Source organism: Helianthus annuus, chromosome 1 (genome assembly GCF_002127325.2).
Source record: "Helianthus annuus cultivar XRQ/B chromosome 1, HanXRQr2.0-SUNRISE, whole genome shotgun sequence".
Lineage (NCBI taxonomy): Eukaryota > Viridiplantae > Streptophyta > Magnoliopsida > Asterales > Asteraceae > Helianthus > Helianthus annuus.
In genome coordinates this window covers 21,637,142-21,655,373 of record NC_035433.2, presented here as the reverse complement: position 1 = coordinate 21,655,373, position 18,232 = coordinate 21,637,142, and the positions used below count along the sequence as shown (strand labels likewise).

General features: G+C 36.0%; 1 protein-coding gene across 3 annotated transcripts; it reads left to right on the top strand.

Moving 5' to 3' along the window:
* The first annotated feature begins 5,953 nt into the window (after positions 1 to 5,953).
* On the top strand, positions 5,954 to 17,070 carry LOC110944432. Of its 3 annotated transcripts, none has more exons than XM_035976212.1 (16): positions 5,954 to 6,171; positions 7,571 to 7,714; positions 7,802 to 7,903; positions 9,947 to 9,982; positions 10,045 to 10,155; positions 10,253 to 10,336; positions 10,406 to 10,524; positions 11,552 to 11,653; positions 11,732 to 11,848; positions 11,955 to 12,020; positions 13,591 to 13,657; positions 13,726 to 13,779; positions 14,214 to 14,303; positions 14,412 to 14,438; positions 16,427 to 16,456; positions 16,697 to 17,070. In XM_035976212.1, exons 2-16 carry the CDS (start codon positions 7,658 to 7,660, stop codon positions 16,811 to 16,813), a joined length of 1,179 nt encoding a protein of 392 aa, XP_035832105.1. In that variant the 5' UTR covers positions 5,954 to 6,171; positions 7,571 to 7,657; the 3' UTR covers positions 16,814 to 17,070. The 3 variants fall into 3 exon arrangements, with proteins under 3 accessions (XP_035832105.1, XP_022041795.1, XP_022041790.1); XM_022186098.2 differs by having other exon boundaries at positions 5,955 to 6,139; XM_022186103.2 differs by lacking the exon at positions 13,726 to 13,779 and having other exon boundaries at positions 5,954 to 6,139.
* Positions 17,071 to 18,232: the final 1,162 nt, after the last annotated feature.

Below are 18,232 nucleotides of genomic sequence, written 5' to 3'. Positions count from 1 at the left end.
TGTGTATGCACGCTTCGCTGGCGGCGCATTGATCACTGGAGCTGAGCGGTGCTGTTGCTGCTGTTGAGCTGGTACAGCTTGTAGAGGAGCAGCAGTGGTTGCGGCAGCACAGCTCTTGTTGCTGGAGCTGTTGTTCTTCTTCCTTCTTCTTGAAGACTTGGAGGGTTGAGCAGTGGTGTTGTCGGTGGATGCTGTTGTAGCTTGGTGCAGGGACTTGGTTTGCTTATCCCAGAAACCGGCCTTTACCCGCTTGCCGTTGATCTCAGCGGCTAGCAGGTAGGTTTCCTCGATCGTTGCTGGCTTGGAGGCGTGAACAAAATCTGCTACACAGTCTGGCAGAGCTCGGATATACTTCTTGATGGTCATTTCTGGAGTCTTGACTTGATCGGGACATATGATACTGAGCTGCTTGAAGCGAGCAGTGAGAGCAGCGTTGTCTCCGTCCTTCTGCTTAATGACCCAAAATTCATCCTCCAGCTTTTGGCGTTCATGGGGAAGGCAGAATTCATCGATCATAATCGCCTTTAGTTCCTCCCATGTCAGCTCGTATGCTGCATCATTCCCACGCTTGTTTCATTCAGCCGTCCACCAGTCTAAAGCACGGGACTGGAAGACGCCGGTAGCATTGAGAGTGCGGAGATTTTCGGGGCATCCGCTTTGTCGCAGGGTGACTTCGACCGAGTCGAACCAATGAAACATGGCAGTAGGGCCATCCTCACCGGTGAACTCTTTTGGTCCGCATGCTTTGAACTGCTTGAAGCTGAAAGCAGCCTTGCTTTAATCCTTAGGGTTTTCAGCTCGGGATTCTTCAGATGTTTTGCTGGCATTTTCATACACCTCACTTACGGCTTTCGCCACTTGCTTGGAGATGATAGCAGCAAGACGCCTGTCTCTTTTTTCTTGGCGAGTCAGACGGTGTCGGGATCCAGACGACGACATGGTATGCATTAGACATCGTCACGAGACTCAACACAACAAAATTGAATCTCACCTCACACATCTACTACTATCTAAAGCTTAGAATCACGTCGAATCACGTAGCATATAAACACAAATTCACAGATATACCTAATCATGGAGCACAGAAGCACATAGAGCACGTAGGTCACAGAAGCACATAAGCATGTAGAGCACAAAACACAGAAGCACATAAGTACCTAGGTATTTAATCACAGAAGCAGTCAGAAAACAGAAACCTATCCTTCAAAGCTCGCGTGTCGTTCGAATAACATGTCGAATAGCATCGTATTAGCCTAACTTAGTCGTATAGCATAACATAGTATGATATCGTCTAGATTGCAGCAACTGGAGATAGAATGGGGATGGAATAACAGTACGAGTCGTGTGTGTCGATTGAAATGATAGCAAAATCGAATAACATCCCAAAATATAAACACAAAAACAGAGAAAACACATAAAAATCAACGAGTCATCAGAGTACACGGTTGCGGTTCTCAGAATCGAAACATATAAAATCGAGAGATAGATTGTCTGCGGCTACTAGACATCGACTACCCAAGGCAACTCGACTATTCACAGTAGACTTGTCATCATTTTCGACTCTAGAGGTCGTGTTTCTGCCTCGATTCTTGGGCATTCCACACGCGTTCCCTAGGTCATACTTGTGAGTTCAGGTCGTTGGAGTCCATCGAGGTCTTGGTGAGATAAATAAAGTCCAGAACAAACTGCCAAGGTCAGGGTTTCACCCCTTGGCTTAGCAATTTCTTCCTTGTTTTAAGAAAATTAAGGAGAATTTTCATCAAAATGGGGATTTCACTCCTGATTTGGTATAATTCTCCTCGTATGTTATTGAAAACGTCAGGATAAGCATGAGGAAAGGATAAAACCACCATAAGTCAGTCAATTTAGTCAGGAGTTTGCGGTTTTCACACCTATTCCTGACTGAATCGCCTGACTTTAATTGAAAATTTTGAGTGCAGTGATAGTGAAGAATTGTTGAATAAGGCACATAAACTGGGTCTGTTGGTTCCTAACTATAGTCTAGGTCTCTACGACAGCGACCCGGACTAGGTCGTGTCTAACCTAATTCCCTATAGTTATGGCTCTGATACCAGTCTGTCACACCCCAACCGATGGCGGAATCATCGGGGCGCGGCACTGAGCGAAACAGATTGTTCAGAAGTTTCCATAACAACTATTTATATAATCCAGTTAAAGATACGTCCCATACCGTATCCCGGATAAACAAACATGTCATTACAGATAATCATCCAAACAAGAAATTCCGTTCCGACAACTCAGATTTAAATATTATTACAGCAATTGTTTATCTGCTTCTAGACCCCTATTCTGTTGACTTTCTGGCTGGAATGCCAGAGGACAAGATCTACAGACAACTATGCCCCAGACACTTGTTCTTGGCAGACAACCATTTGTTGGGGGCTTCTAGAAACTTATTCTAGCATCGCTTTCCTAGCAAATAAGCATCCTAAATACCTGTCACATACGTTAAAATAAAGTCAATACATATAATGTAAAGGTGAGCATACAAGTTTGAATAGTTTACGCATAACCAGCACGTACACAGAGGAAAACGAAGCATGTTAATTATCGACATGGACCTATCGATACCAATGACTGCGGGTTGACCGTCCGAGACGGTTCGTAATACATGATTACCACCGTAATCCATGCAAGTAATTGTCCTTAACAACCCCCGTGTAAACGGGTGCTGAGTCCAAACTATAGTACTACGTCGTTAAGGCAGGTAGACAGCATTCCACGTGTAAACACAATCAACAAGCATTCATTAAGTCACGAAATACATGCATATTGGTTAGCGTTCAGATAGTTTTCGTAGTGTGATCATTTGTGTTTTGATATAAGCAACGTATGTAACACCCAAAAGTGCTAAAAGCAAAAAGGGATCGAGTATACTCACAGTGATTGATTATGGATTGAAGGGAGCGCTGAAAGTAGGGTTAGCCTGAATAGTTCGATAGCACAACAATGAGTAACGTGGAAAAATAGACAAGTGTGAATGGATCGAATAGGCTGGACGATCGAACGGCAGGTTCGATCGAACGGGCTGTTCGATCGGCTGGTATGTCCATTTGGACAGTCCTGTTCGATCGGCCGGTAGGCTCGATCGGCTGGGCCATTCGAGTGGATTGTTTCTTCCTCTGGTGTGTTTGTGTTTGAGGATTTGAACTTTTGAAGTTTTCGTTGTAGTATATGAGAACACTAAAATGTCCTTACCTTTCAGGTCGATCGATCGAACGGTCCGTTCGATCGGCCGGCTTAACCGATCGGCTGGGAACTTTTGAAGTGGTTCTCAACAAGATGTCGCTCGATCGAACGGACTGTTCGATCAACTGACATTCCCTACTACGAACGAGTTGTAAAATCAATCAAGTGTTGAAGCATAGTATCTCATGATCCGAAGAGTAATGTTTACCAATCGAGTAGCATACTCAATCGAACATCACTTCGTCAATACCATACCTCAGGAAGTTTGAAAAGTGAGACGCCATGGGCTAGCCGATCGGCTGGCCTGGTCGATCGGCTGGCATGTCCGATTGGCTGGGCTGTTCGAACAGCCTAGCCGTTCGGCTAGCAAGTCTGACCTGGTCGGCCTTTCGTCTAACTCTTGGCTGTTTGATTACTTGTTTTCATTTCGAGGTAGTTTGATAACGAGTTGAACTATGATATCCTCCGTTCCCACTCGTTTCTTCGGCTCGGACAGGAATCACCCAAGTCCGGCCGGTGGACGGTTCGGAACGTCGGTTTAGAATTTAACCCATCGTCGGTGAACCTTGTATATAGAATCCGAATCTTGGACCTCTTAACTGTTAGAATGATTAGTTAGCCGGTTCAAGCTCCGTTTCTACCGGTTTTAAGGTTTTGAGTGTAAAAGGTTGAAGATAGTTGGAAATTATTCATAAAAATGTTAAGATTCTTACAAATCTTAGTTTGTTTATGTGGAAACTGGTCAGATCTAAGCTATTCATAGTTGAATGAGGCCAAAGTTTGGTGTTCTTCAAGAACACCATGATGACATCACCCAAGAACACTTAGATCTTGGTGATTTCACAGTTAGAAATCGAGTTTTGAAAGATAGAAAGGTGTAGAATCATGCAATGATAAAAAACGTACAAGAATTAGAGTGAAAACTGAGAAAAGGTGAAGAAGAAGGCTGGTTCGGTCAGAGCTTTCCAAAAATAGAAAGTGTGACAATGATAGCCCTATTTATAGGCTTCGAAAAGAGGAAAGTGGCAGCCGATCGGCCAGGAGCTCCGATCGAATGGGCTGCTCGATCGGCTAGGAAGATGCTAGCCGATCGGCTGGCCTGTTCGACCAGGATGCCTCCTGTTCGATCCGCGACCCACTTTGGGCGTTTCGCGACGATTTTCGATGTTTCGATTTCGATGGACGATGGTACGAATACGATAGAGTTCCTAGTCAAATTACTTTCAGTCTCAACCACTATATCTAACATACAATCTTCTACAAGTCACGTTTCGATGTCGGTTTCGATTGAGTTTGATTGCTTTTCGAGTTTCGATTCGAGTTTCGATTCGATTTTCGATTGATTTGCTTGAATACCACACCAAACATATAAGTAAACACGCACAAGTAACACATAAGGCACACACACACGTATAACAATACCGGAGTTCACATAATTCGAGTCTCGAGCTTGATTGATGAATCGATTAGCTTGATTATTGATTGATTAACTTTATCGCATTGTTACTTCCTACTATTCACAGTCGTAAATCGATCGCATTGATTAAACATTCGATCATTTCATTTAGACAACACTTACTCCACATAATACAAAAAGTAAAAAGAAACGTTAACAGTCAAAGAAGTCAAAGTTGACTTGGACTTTGACTTTGACATTCGAAAACACGGGGTGTTACAAAACTTCACCCTTCTCTCTCTTAAAACACACACATATGTTGTATCATCTTATCCCTCTGCACCCCATTCACTCTGGCTACCCACCCACCGGTCACCCACAATCCACCTGCACCATCAACTTGAAGAATTGTGATGTTAATTTGAATTGATTTGAGATATAGGGATATTGGGTTTTTGACAAGAGATCAGGAGAGCACAAAATACTTTCAGTAATACCTTCTTCCCTAAATAAATTCCTAATATTCCTTGCACTTGATTACGATCACTTTTTCACTCCTTTTTAAAGTGTAATTGCACCTTCCACCACTAACTAACACCAAGGGAGGTAGTCTTCACATCTGTGGTCAGAGACTGTTCGTCTCACATCTAACCTCCGGCTATTAGATCTTTACTTCACGACGGCTCTGTGTTTCGTTCAGATCTGTAAATCAATTGTGAAGTTTAGATTTGGTAGCTGTGATGGTGGTCGATTTAGGAAATTACGGTTTCTTGGTGGCACTTGCAAGTGGCGGGTGTATGGCGGTGGTTATATGGGGTGTCAATCTGGCCAGAAAACATTTGGGGATGGAAGGTTGGTGGGTGTGGTGTTGACAGATGATGAAGGTGTGGTGATGACGGTGGTTTAATTTATAATGAGTTATAATAAACCTATAATGACAAAAATACCCCTGAGGAAAAGGACAAAAACCCATGTTTTTTTTTTGAGAAATCTAACCTGATTTCATTTTTGGATCAAAATGGCAATAAAACTGAAACCACAGGGACCAGATGCAAAAAGTTTGAGATTTGGACTAAAGTGGCCAAAACTTAGGGACCAAAATGGCAGTTTACTCTTTTATAATTATAAAGTTTTATTACCAATAAGGTGGTAGTATATTGATAAAGGAAAAATTTTAAACATTTTGGTAGTCTATTGACAAAAATACCACCCACATTTTCTACGGAACCGGCCTGTATGTATGTATGTTTTATGTTTGATTTTGTCAATATAAAAAACAGATGTCGTGACTCACTATGTGTTTGGTCAGTAGATACATAAACATACATAGATACTAAATGCAATTAAAAAATCTTTCCAACTTTATAAACGTGGCAATTCCGACAGTCTCTCCTCAAAAGGCGAGGAACACTCTCAGTCAAAGCATCACCCGCGGCTTATTTTGTTCGATAAATACACCCAGTCTCGCCGGAATTAACCGGCCTTCATCAGCTCTGCTGTAACTCTACTTTTTCTCTGCTGCCAATTTCTCAGGTTACTGTTTCTTCCGATCTCTCATTACAAATAATGTACGTTCCTTAAATCTCTCACTGATCGATCGGTGTAAGATCTACTGGTTGGTTTATAACATCCGCACCGACAGACTGTTTGTTTAATTACTTGTTTCGCGTGCCTCTGTTTGTTTGTTGAGTGTTTTGATGTACTGTACTCTAGGTCATGATGTCTGAATCATTCTGTTAGATTTATTTGGTAAATGTATGGATTGCACGCAAATCGCATTTTACAGTTGCTTAAAACATAGAATACATAGTAACTTGAAGTCACCATTTCTTTACATAGAAAACGAAGTTGAAGTTATGACATGATAGGGTTTATGCAGTTAGAATTTAATTCTTGTTCTAATTTTGACAAAATTTGATGTAGGTATATTTGTATCTGTTTGACTTGAATTTGTTAATCAGGGAGGGTTTTATGTTGTATTATGTATAATTAGTTACTCATTATTCTTTCACCTTTGGAGACGATTGTATATATATGCGTGATTTCGGCACTATTATACTCAAGGATTGCATTTGATTGGTAAGAAGGATATGTAGTAGTGGTCTTCTATGTGATCTGAGAAATACTTATTAGTAAAAGAAACATGAGTAAAATGCAATTTTGCATCCCTAGGGGCGCGATCAGTTAGAGTCCCTAAAACGCAAATTTTGTCTCCTGAGTCCCTGACTTATAAAAAAAAGCTACGATCTGAGTCCCTGAGGCTTGGTTCCGTTAAATGGGTAATGGAATATACGAGCAAGGGAAAATTGTCTTTTTACCAATAAAAAAACACAGTGTCCTTATAGTTTGGTTTTCCCTGCACTATGTATGAGTCCCCCACCACCGCTTTTAATCACTGTATCACCATCTTAAAGACATCATCAGCCGTCAACCTCATTCTTTGTCTTTTATATTATACCAACCTTAACAACTAATCAGACCTCATTTTAGTTACATGGGTAAGGGGCAAAAAGGTCTTTTTAGTTACATGGGTAAGGGGCAAAAAGTCTTTTCACATTGAAGATAAGGGGCAAAAAGGTCTTTTCAGTCAACTTAATTGACAGAGTTAGCATTAGGGACTCAAATCGTTGCGAGTTTTAAACAACAGGGACTCAGGCAGCAAAATTTTCACTTTGGGGACGCGAGTTGAGAGCGGACCCCTTCCTCAGGGACGCAAATTGCAGTTTTTAAACTGTCCTTCTGGGGTGTGGCTGTCATCCTAGCAGAAACGTAGATTTAGGTAGCGTTTGGTGAATCACTATGGTAGTGTTTGTTTTTCTAAAAAAGATGATGCGTATGTATTTATGAATTTCTAAACTTAATTTAACTAAGTGGGCTGGAAGTATACTCACCGTACATTTATGTTAGATTTGCATCCGACCAACTTGTCTTCAAGTGTGTGTAATATATTTTTTGAACATGCAGAAAAAGCTTTTAGGAGAGTACAATTTGTTCTAGTGGCTATTGTAACCTGCAGTTTGGTATGAAAACATATACAAACACGAGTTGTTGATGAGAGAAGCTAAATCATGGAGGAATTTATGGAAAAGACATCTCCATTTTGATTGGGTAAAGTTTATGTTGTTGTACTACTCATCCTTAAGACAGTTTTTGTTTGTTGGTTTACATTTTTGAAAATCCTAAGTAACAATACAGGGACGTTATGGAATGAAGATGAAACCGTTCATGGGAGTTGCATTTATCGTAATGCTGTATATTGTGTATAGAACCACAAATTATCAGTATCTCCAAACAGAGGTAAACACTGCAATTGATTAAGTTATTAAACATGATGTGTGAAATCTGGTTTTATATTTGAGTAAACTTTCGTTTTGCTCCCTGTGGTTTGGTCACTTTAACGGTTTTGCCCCAAACCTTTAAAAATAGCCATTTTACTCCCTGATGTTTTGGTTTTGTTGCCAGTTTGCTCCCTGCGGGGAGCAAAATGGAAAAACAAACAATTTGGATGGAGTTAGAGGCGGGGAGCAAACTGGCAAAAAACCCGTAACATCAGGGAGTAAAATGGCTATTTTTAAAGGTTTGGAGCAAAACCGTTAAAGTGACCAAACCACAGGGAGCAAAACGGAAGTTTACTCTATAACAATTAAACGAACTCCAACCAGATTGACACATAGGTAGCGAACCTCTCATACGTAGTATAGCTAGGTTAAGCTTTGCCAAGTGTTATGGAATGAGGGGATTCATTTTAATTAAAAACTCCTAATGAATCAATCAATCAACGATAAAATAGATTGGGGTTTTTATTAACTAAAATTGCGTTAAGGTCTAAGCAGAATTTTGTCCTCTACGCTGGCAACAGATATCTGTATAAGACACGATTAGACCTGTTTACTGAAAAAGTCTACAACGTGATTTTTTTAATTTTAAAAAATAAATATAATTATGAGGTTAGGATCCATCATTTCTTCTTCTTGGTACATAAAACGTAAAACTGTGTTATAAACATGAGATATAAAGTAGTTAAACGATTTGTATTCATGTTTAATACTTGTGTTACATGCGTTGTTAGAGACCTGTTAAACCTGATAAGACACGATTTGCCAGCCCTGCCTGTAGATCATAAATGAATATGGTTCTATGGAGTATCTTTTTTTTCACCCTCTTGGTTCAGTGCTCAGTTTGCCTAATTAATATACACTTGTTAGAAAACGTAGCTTGAAGTTATTTAAGTCTGATGATTATCTAATCAGTATTGCATAATTAATTAAGAAAAATAATTTAATGAAATCTTTCTCATTCATGTCGTGCGATCCTTATTTGTCGAGTTCTTGATATCAAGAATTACAAATTTACAATGAAGAAACAATAGTGCATCAACTAGTTATGATTCATGACCGTCGTTCTAGACTCTAAAACAAACAACAGAGAAACAAGCATAACTAAAAATATAGAAACAAAAGCTACCAAAAACAAAAGAAGTGGTGGATAGTAAGTAACATAGTAAACAAGAAACAAATATAACATCTAGACATAAATACAGAAAGTCAACCACATGCAGATTCTACCTAAAGTGTCCTTACCCTTAAGTTGATTCTACGTCCCCACAAACTCCTATCCTGGACCATGTCCTTAGAGAGGTGCAACTCAATGAAATCCTGCCTAATTCTCTCATCCCAAGTTAATATGGGCCTACCTCTACTTCTCCTCCCCTCCATGGTGAGGGTTTCCACTGCTCTAACTCGCATTGTTTTTTGCCATGCCCAAACCATCTCAATCCCCCCTCCTTTATCTTATTCGATATACTAGCCACCCCTAACTGTTCCCTAAAAACCTTATTTCTTATCCGATATGCTAGAAGTTGCCTAAAGTTGTAATTAATCATAAAAACTAAATATATTCAACTTAATTCCAAACCAAACCATACTTAATATTTACCATTATAAGTTAGGCTTTAGCTCTTCCAAGTGAAAAATACAAAAAGTGTACCTTTATCATTTTACAACATATTTGAATATTCCTACACACATCAAGCGACCAAGATAATCTTCTTGTATCATGAGCCCGAGTCTTTTCACAATCTGCACGTTGGGGCGTGCGATATAACCATTTCTTTAGTTTCTGAATTATCTGCTTGATTTATTCCATAAATATGCTTTTCTTATAAGTAGAAAAGACAATGATAGCGCATTGTTGTTGGTTGTCTTTTCTGGAGTGTTAATATTCCATGTGATCCGATCTAATTGCGCCATTGCGCGTTTAGTTATTTGTTCATATTAACTCCTTTGTTTTGATTACATGACTTGACTAACATGGATCTTTTTCTGATTTGTGTCTTATCAGCTGGACTCGAGATTTGATTCACTGTATTCATCAAAGGTAGATTTTAAAAATCAATTAAACTTTGTGGAAAGAGTTAACATCTGTTCTCCTTTATCTAGGACTATGCAATATCCCATACAAGTTTAAAAGGTTTACCTCGTGGTATTATTGAAGCTAAATCTGACTTGGAGTTAAAGCCCTTATGGTCTACAACTAGTTCACAATCGAAGGTTACAAACAACCTTTATTGTAAATTAGTGTTTTGCTTGTACAAGCCATTGTTTTATTGATTTGTTTATTTATTTTGCAAATTATCATATATTGAAGGGTGATGTTTCCAGTACACATAATTTGCTGGCCGTTCCGGTGGGTCTCAAGCAAAAGCGTAATGTTAATACTATTGTTCAAAAGGTACACTCACTAATTGTTGGTTGGTATCTGATGTTCGTATATATGTTTGGCTAACATCCGGCTTTACAGTTTCTCAAAGAAAATTTTACAGTTATCTTATTCCATTACGATGGAAAGGTCGATGGCTGGCGGGATCTTGATTGGCATAACAAGGTCATACATATTGTAGCTCAGAACCAAACCAAGTGGTAAGGTCATTAGTTAGTCACAAAATTAAATAAAAATTAAATGAGCAAACATGTTGTTGACAGGTCAGCTCAGGCAGGGCCGTGTTGTCCCCCACATAAAATTACACATTTTGACCCAATCCCATATTAACAAGTCACCCAAACTGCCTGTTATTAAGTCTTTCCCCACGTTCAAATATGAACTATTACAATAACAATTATCATTATTAATTTTTAGAACGGCAAATCATTCATTTGTTACCAACAATTGTCTAATTCTTAGTAACAGGGGGTGTAAACGAATTGAACGGAGCCCGCACTCACTTATGCTTGACTCAGCCCGTTTTGAGCTAATGCTCAAGCTCGAATCATGAGTAACTTTTTGAGCTTGAGCTTGAGCTTGAGCTTGGCCATCATTTATATTTATTAGTTATTATACTTAAATACCTATCTAATATTTTTACAAATATATTTACAATTATAAGAGTTAATTGCCCAGATGGTCCTTGTGGTTTCATGTTTTTTTCACATTTAGTCCCCACCTTTTGAAAATAGCAGGTATGCTCCCTATGGTTTGTTATTTTGTTACTCGTATAGTCCCCTGAGCAGATGTCAATTAGTTTGGAACTAGTAGGTATGCTCCTAATGGTTTGTTATTTTGTTACTCGGATAGTCCCCTGAGTAAATGTCAGGGGACTATCTGAGTAACAAAACGGCAATCCATAGGGAGCATACCTGCTATTTCCAAAAGGTGAGGACTAAATGTGAAAAAACGTGAAACCATAGGGACCATCCGGGCAATTAACTCTAATTATAATTTTGTATATATAACATTATACATAGTGTTTTTAATGTTTACCATATTAAAAATTTTCTATGTTTATACAAATAATAAGCTTGCTTAGGCTCACGAGGCCTAGTCAAGCTTTGGAATATGAAACTCGGGTTTTTGGCTCATTTAAGGACAGCTCGATTCGAGCTTTTGGCGAGTTGATCTCAAGTAGTAGCTCATTTACAACCTGAATTTTTATATTTGATAAAATGTTAGGTGGTTTGCGAAACGATTTCTGCATCCTGCTGCTGTTTCTATTTATGATTATATATTTCTCTGGGACGAAGACCTAGGAGTGCAGCATTTTAATCCCAGAAGGTAGCTTTAAATGTTATCAACCTTTTGTGTTCTCTCAATTGAGTAGTCAGTCGTTGACCCATAATATATTTGCTGCAGGTATTTGAATATTGTTAAGGCAGAAGGACTTGAAATATCACAGCCAGCTTTAGATCCAAATTCAACTGATATACATCATCGGATCACAATTCGAAAGAGAACGAATAAGTTTCATAGGTGAATTAATTGTTTGCTTTTTAAACCAAGGCTGTTACTAAGCTATGTAATGGCCTGAACCTTTTCATTTTATGTTTTGGTTTCAATTCCGTATTTTGTTTTACAGGAGGGTGTATGACAGCAGAGGGAGTGTGAAATGTTCAGATGATAGTGAGGGTCCACCATGTTCTGGGTAAAGTGGCATTCGCACAATAATATTTTCCGATTTCACTATAACTATAAAGATGCGCAACAGATTTGGTTATACTAACTTTACTGTCTGTAGGGGCGTTAAATCGGTTGTGTTGGTGGGTTGCCGGGTCGAACAACACACAAACCTGAAAACTTGATACGAACCCAATAATAGTGTCAGACGCATAAACCTGAATACAACATGAGGCGGGTTGACAAAATACCATATGTTTAACCCAATATTTTATTTTATATTTCTACATATCTATCTATTATAATAAGGAACCAATTTTTGGACACGTGTCATTCATTGAAGGTATCCTCAAATCTATACTTATTTTATATTAAGTAAATAAATAATAAACTAATATTAAATCTTATCATACTTTAATAAAAATTATCCTCAAATCTAAATTGTTAATTTAATATATTTTTTAAAACAAATACCTCTATTTCCTACTTATCTTATATTAAATATATAAATAATAAATTAATATTAAATGTATCCTAATTTATTAAAAATATAACTTTTTTTATTATTTGGTATACAAAATTATATTTATTCAACTCGTGTAAAACATGGGGTTTTTAAATATATATTTATTTTATTATTTACTATACAAAGTTACATTTATATAACCCGTGTAATACACGAAGTTTTTAAAGATATATCTTTTTCTATCATTTGCTATGTAAAATTAAATTTATTCAACACGTGTAATACATGGGGTTTTTAATGATATAATTTTTTTTATTATTTGGTAGATTTTTCAACCCGACTATACACGGGTTTTTTAAAGATACGACGTTTTTAGTATTTAATATACTAAATTACATTTATTTAATCTGTGTAATACACATGGTTTTTAAAGATATAACTTTTTTAAGATCTATTCAACACGTGTAATATACGGGGTTTTTAAGGATGTAATTTTTTATTAGTTGGTAGATTTATCAACCCAATTATACACGGGTTTTTAAAGATACGGCGTATTTAGTATTTAGTATACAAAATTACATTTATTTAATATCTGTAATACACATGGTTATTAAAGATATAACTTTTTTTTTATTATTTGATATATAAAATTATATTTATTTAACCTGTACAATATACGGGGTTCATAAAGATATAAATTTTTTATTATTTAATATATAAAATTACATTTATTCAACCCGTGTAGTACACGGGGTTCTAACCTAGTTAATACTCTAAAATTATATGAAGTATACGTGTTAGTCATAAATTAGTGCTCGTGTTTCTTTTATCTTTTAAATTTTGGCATGAAGTACCAATCAGTTTAAATTACGACACAAAACCTATTTTAAAAAAAATTAAGTATTAAATTAAATGGGTTAAACACATTTAACCTGTGAACCTGCCCGGTCGACCGAAACATGGCCCCGTTTAGCTGCTAAACATGTTCGACCTAAAACTGACCCTAACCCATTTAGACTAAACCCAAACCCATGAATTTCGTGTTAGGTTTATGTCGTGTCAAGAATTCACACCCCTAGTTTGTGGATTAAATTTTGCTAAAATGTTTTTATATGGTTGTTGAAAAATGCAGATTTGTAGAAGGAATGGTCCCAGTTTTCTCAAGAGCTGCGTGGCATTGTGCTTGGCATCTTATTCAGGTAACCTGTACCTTTTTTTTCTTACTCTTTTTATTGTAACTGATAAGCCTTGTTATGTTTACTTCCAGAATGACCTTGTTCATGGATGGGGAATGGATATGAAACTTGGCTATTGTGCACAGGTGATTTTAAATCTGTGGTTTTAAACTACCCGGGTAGGGTTGACACGAGAATACTTTTTGTCCACTTTTAATTTTTAAATAACTAATGAGTTATATATATTCACGAAAAAAATATTATTACCATACTAATCTAAATATATGAAGAAAGTGATTTAGAAGGTGGTATCAAAGATACATTTCGGTCTGACCCATTGTTCCTTTCTTCATTTTGCAAAGTTATTTGGGTTGGCCCTTTTGAGATAAAACTTAACCCCGATCAACCCATTCATAACTCTTTCCAAGACTGACCTGCCACCCCCCCCCCCTTTTTTTTTTCTTTTGTTTATTGTGTTTTTCTTGTTTAATTATCTTTAAATTAAGTGTGGGAGATATTGATTCCTGTATAAAGAAACGGGGGAAATATAATTAATTTTGGCAAACTTTGCATTCTGAAGGGCGACAGGTCGAAGAAAGTCGGAGTTGTTGATAGTGAATTTATCGTGCATCAAGGAATACAAACATTAGGCGGGGCTTCTGTTAAAAAGGTCGTTCATTTGGACTTGGTTTTCTGTACTTTTCCCTCATTGTCGGTTTTTGCGGTTTACATTCCTCTGGTTTTTATCAGCTAACAGTTAAATTATGATTTTCTGCAGACTTCTAATAATGCGGATTTATCAAAGGTATTCTTGTTTTCCACTTATTTTAATTTCAAGCAGATTTTTATATTTCATCCAGATTGCTGGTAGGGGTGTTCATCGAATCGAATATTGAATTTTCGAATTGCTCGAATCGAATTTTTTGAATAATTTATTTTTTTGCTTGAATTCGTATTCGATTAAGAACCAGCCAATTCGATTCAAATTTGTATTCGAATTAAATCCCAATTCAAATTCGATTCTAATTCGATGAAAAGTTCGAATTTGAATGGAATTCGGATAAATTCGTTTTGATTCAAATTCAGTTAAAATATGTAATAAATTCTTTTAAGTTATGGGCTTTGTAATGGGTTTGATAATGGGCTCTCTTAATACTTAGACTAAATATAGAGATTAATTTATACTATAGCCAAATAAAAGTTATATATGTATCTATACTATATAATAAAAGAAACCACTTTAGGGACACTTGTCATTCATTGAAGCCATCTATTTTTATAGATAATTAATATCAATTAAAATTTAATTATAAAATTAAATTTAATATAAATTTAAATAATTTGTATAGGAGATAATATAATATTTTATAATATTTATAACTTTGTTATAGTTTCCTTCTTACCCCAAAACTTTATCAAATTTTATCTTTACCCTTTCTTAGCCCTTTAGTTCAGGAAATGCAATTTTTAACCACTTAACTTTTTATGAACTTTGTAAATGCCATTTTGACCCCCTCAAGAGTTTTTGCCTTGACGATATAAACTCGAGTTAGTCGGGTCGCGTATAATACAATATGATTGTACGATATAAATTCGATTTACGTTACGTTTTGATCCAATCGCAATGCAACTATAGGATATATTGAATTCAATCGGATACGTCAAAACGTGCGTTTTCGTATGGTTAACACATCACATAATGCTTGGACTAATCCCTTCGATATAAATTAATACAAGGTAAATGATTTATTTATTTTATTAAACTAAAGTAGTTAAGGATATAACCTATTTCAAAAATGTTTATAAGGGGTAAACAAAAATATTAATCAATGTTTATTGGTTCTATACTTTTATTTCCGTGTTCAACTCTCAACTCAAATACGGTAATCACTATGTTTACGTGACATTTATAAGAACCATCACCGTAATCACCCCATCCATCGTATATCGAGTACATCCGTTAGTTTTTTTTAAAGATATTACTACACAAAATTACATTTATACAACTCGTGTAATACACGGGGTTTTTAAAAATATAACTTTTTTATTATGTAGTATATAAAATTAGATTTATTCAAACATATAATAAATAGGGTTTATAAAGATATAACTTTTTTATTTACGTGACATTTATAAGAACCATCACCGCAATCACCTCATCCATCGTATATCGAGTATATCTGTTAGTTTTTTTTAAAGATATTACTACACAAAATTACAATTATACAACTCGTGTAATACACGGGGTTTTTTAAAATATAATTTTTTATTATGTAGTATATAAAATTAGATTTATTCAAACATATAATAAATAAGGTTTATAAAGATATAACTTTTCATTGTTTGGTATATAAAATTACATGTGCTAACCCGTATAACACATGAGGTTCTTAAAAATGTAACTTTTTTCATTATTTAATATATAAAGTTAAATTTACTCAACCCGTACAATACACGAGGTTCTCAAAGATATAACTTCTTTTATTATTTAATATATAAAATTACATTTATTCAACCCGTGTAATACACGGGGTTATAACCTAGTTGTATATAAAATAATAAATGAACTTTTATAGTTTTAATTCGAATTTTAATCGAATCGAATTTGAAATTATAAATTCGTATTCGATTCACAGGACTCGAATTGAACTGAATTCGAATTCGAGTTCTTGATAATCAAAACTAATTCTTGATAATCAAATTTCGAATTTTTTGAATTCGAAACAATTCTGAACACCCCTAATTGCTGGTTACTTTCGGTTATGCTAATGGTTTCACTGGCTCTGTCTTCAGAAACATACTGCTGTTGATGTTCGAGCTGAGGTGAGTACCTAAATTCCCTGAAACCCTAAATATTCATTTGTGTTTTAAATCATTTTGTTCTTTAGATAATGTAGACACGGAATCTTAGGCATAAATTGGTCGGGTGGGGTCGGGTTGGGACGGGCTGAACCACCAACACTTTTATGTGATTACAAAAAACACATTGTTATGCATTTGAATACACTTTGGTTTGACCTGTTAGGGATAAAACATATTCAAAACCGACTGATATGATGACAGATAAGGAGACAATCAACAACTGAGCTTCAAATATTCAAAAAACGATGGGAAAAGGCCGTGAAAGAGGACACATGGTGGGTGGATCCTTTCTATAGACGAAAACAAATACAAACCTAGGGTCTGTGACTTGGGTGTTAGTTTTGACCGTGTGATTCATTTAGATTAGTCGTGTCGTTATATGATATTTATTTTTTCACATGAAATCACTAGATCATTGTGAAAGCCCATTTGACATCACCATCAACTCATGGTTTGGACATTAAAGGACTCTTTTGAGGTTGATTCAACAGTAAATGTTCACTTTCTAGATCTTTGTATGATATAAATGTAAGATGGGAGGTAATGCATGTTGGATGTGGAGGTGGATTGGTTAAGGTTCATATTTCTATTTCTAGTTACAACATTGAATCCCAATTGATTAATCTGAAATTGGGCTAGCTGGATATGGAGTTCATGCAATTATATGGGATATATTTGGATAATTTTAATTTTATAATCTAGAGGGTACTTAGTTGGATCACTTTTGAGAGAAGTTTTGATTGTTATAAATATATTAATGAGAAAAATGCCTGGGTAGTTCTTGTAGTTTGGGGAAATTTCATCTAAAGTCTCCACCTTTTTAAAATTACAACCTTGATTTCCAACTTTTACACACTCGTTTCTCAGATAGTCCCTAACATGAATGGGAGTTAGGTTTTGGTGTTAAGTGGATGTGAATCGACTAAAAGATGTAAAGCGGATGGTACTAATTCACTTTACACTCACTTTTGATTCTTTAACACGTGTTGTGCGTTAATATAGATGATTATAAAATTTGGTACATGATTATACTTGATCATATAACCTGGTACACAATAATATAACCTTGATTATATGACTTGGTATGTGATACGTAATTACAAAACACATGGGGCATGATTATATGAGTTGGTACATGAGTATACTTGATTATATAACCTGGTACATGATAATGTAACTTTACTTTTATGACTTGGTACGTGATACATAATTACAAAACACATGAGGCATGATTGTATGAAGTAGTACGTGATTACGTATCAACTTAAAAAAATGAAAAAAAATCATATAATATATATATGTGTGTGTGTAGGGGAATGTTAACGTACAATACCCCTTCACATGCGAAGTGTATACGAGTAAATTACGCATGTTATAAAAGTCAAACTCTAATCAAGCATATGGTAAACTCAAAATCACGCATGACTACCTTAATCACGCATGAACAAAAAACATATAATCATGCATGACTAACCCTAAATCACACATGACTACCCTAATCATGCATGTGGTCAAAATAACGCATGAACAAAAATCATATAATCACGCATGACTAACCTTAAATCACGCACGACAAACCCTAATCACGCACGTTATATAAAAAATAAGGAATGACACGCGTCTTAATCTCCCGCTCACGTATCTTCACACCATAAGGTACTATTGTATTTTACACTCTCTCTCTCTCTCTCTATATATATATATATATATATACTATATATATATATATGGGTTAAA

What these genes read in the sequence shown, in the direction of transcription:
- LOC110944432 (XM_035976212.1), top strand. Translation starts at nt 7,658, where the DNA reads ATGAGAGAAGCTAAATCATGGAGGAATTTATGGAAAAGACATCTCCAT. An exon ending in ATTCACTGTATTCATCAAAG is followed by an intron (nt 9,983 to 10,044) that starts GTAGATTTTAAA and finishes TCCTTTATCTAG; the next exon opens with GACTATGCAATATCCCATAC. An exon ending in AACTTGGCTATTGTGCACAG is followed by an intron (nt 13,780 to 14,213) that starts GTGATTTTAAAT and finishes TGCATTCTGAAG; the next exon opens with GGCGACAGGTCGAAGAAAGT.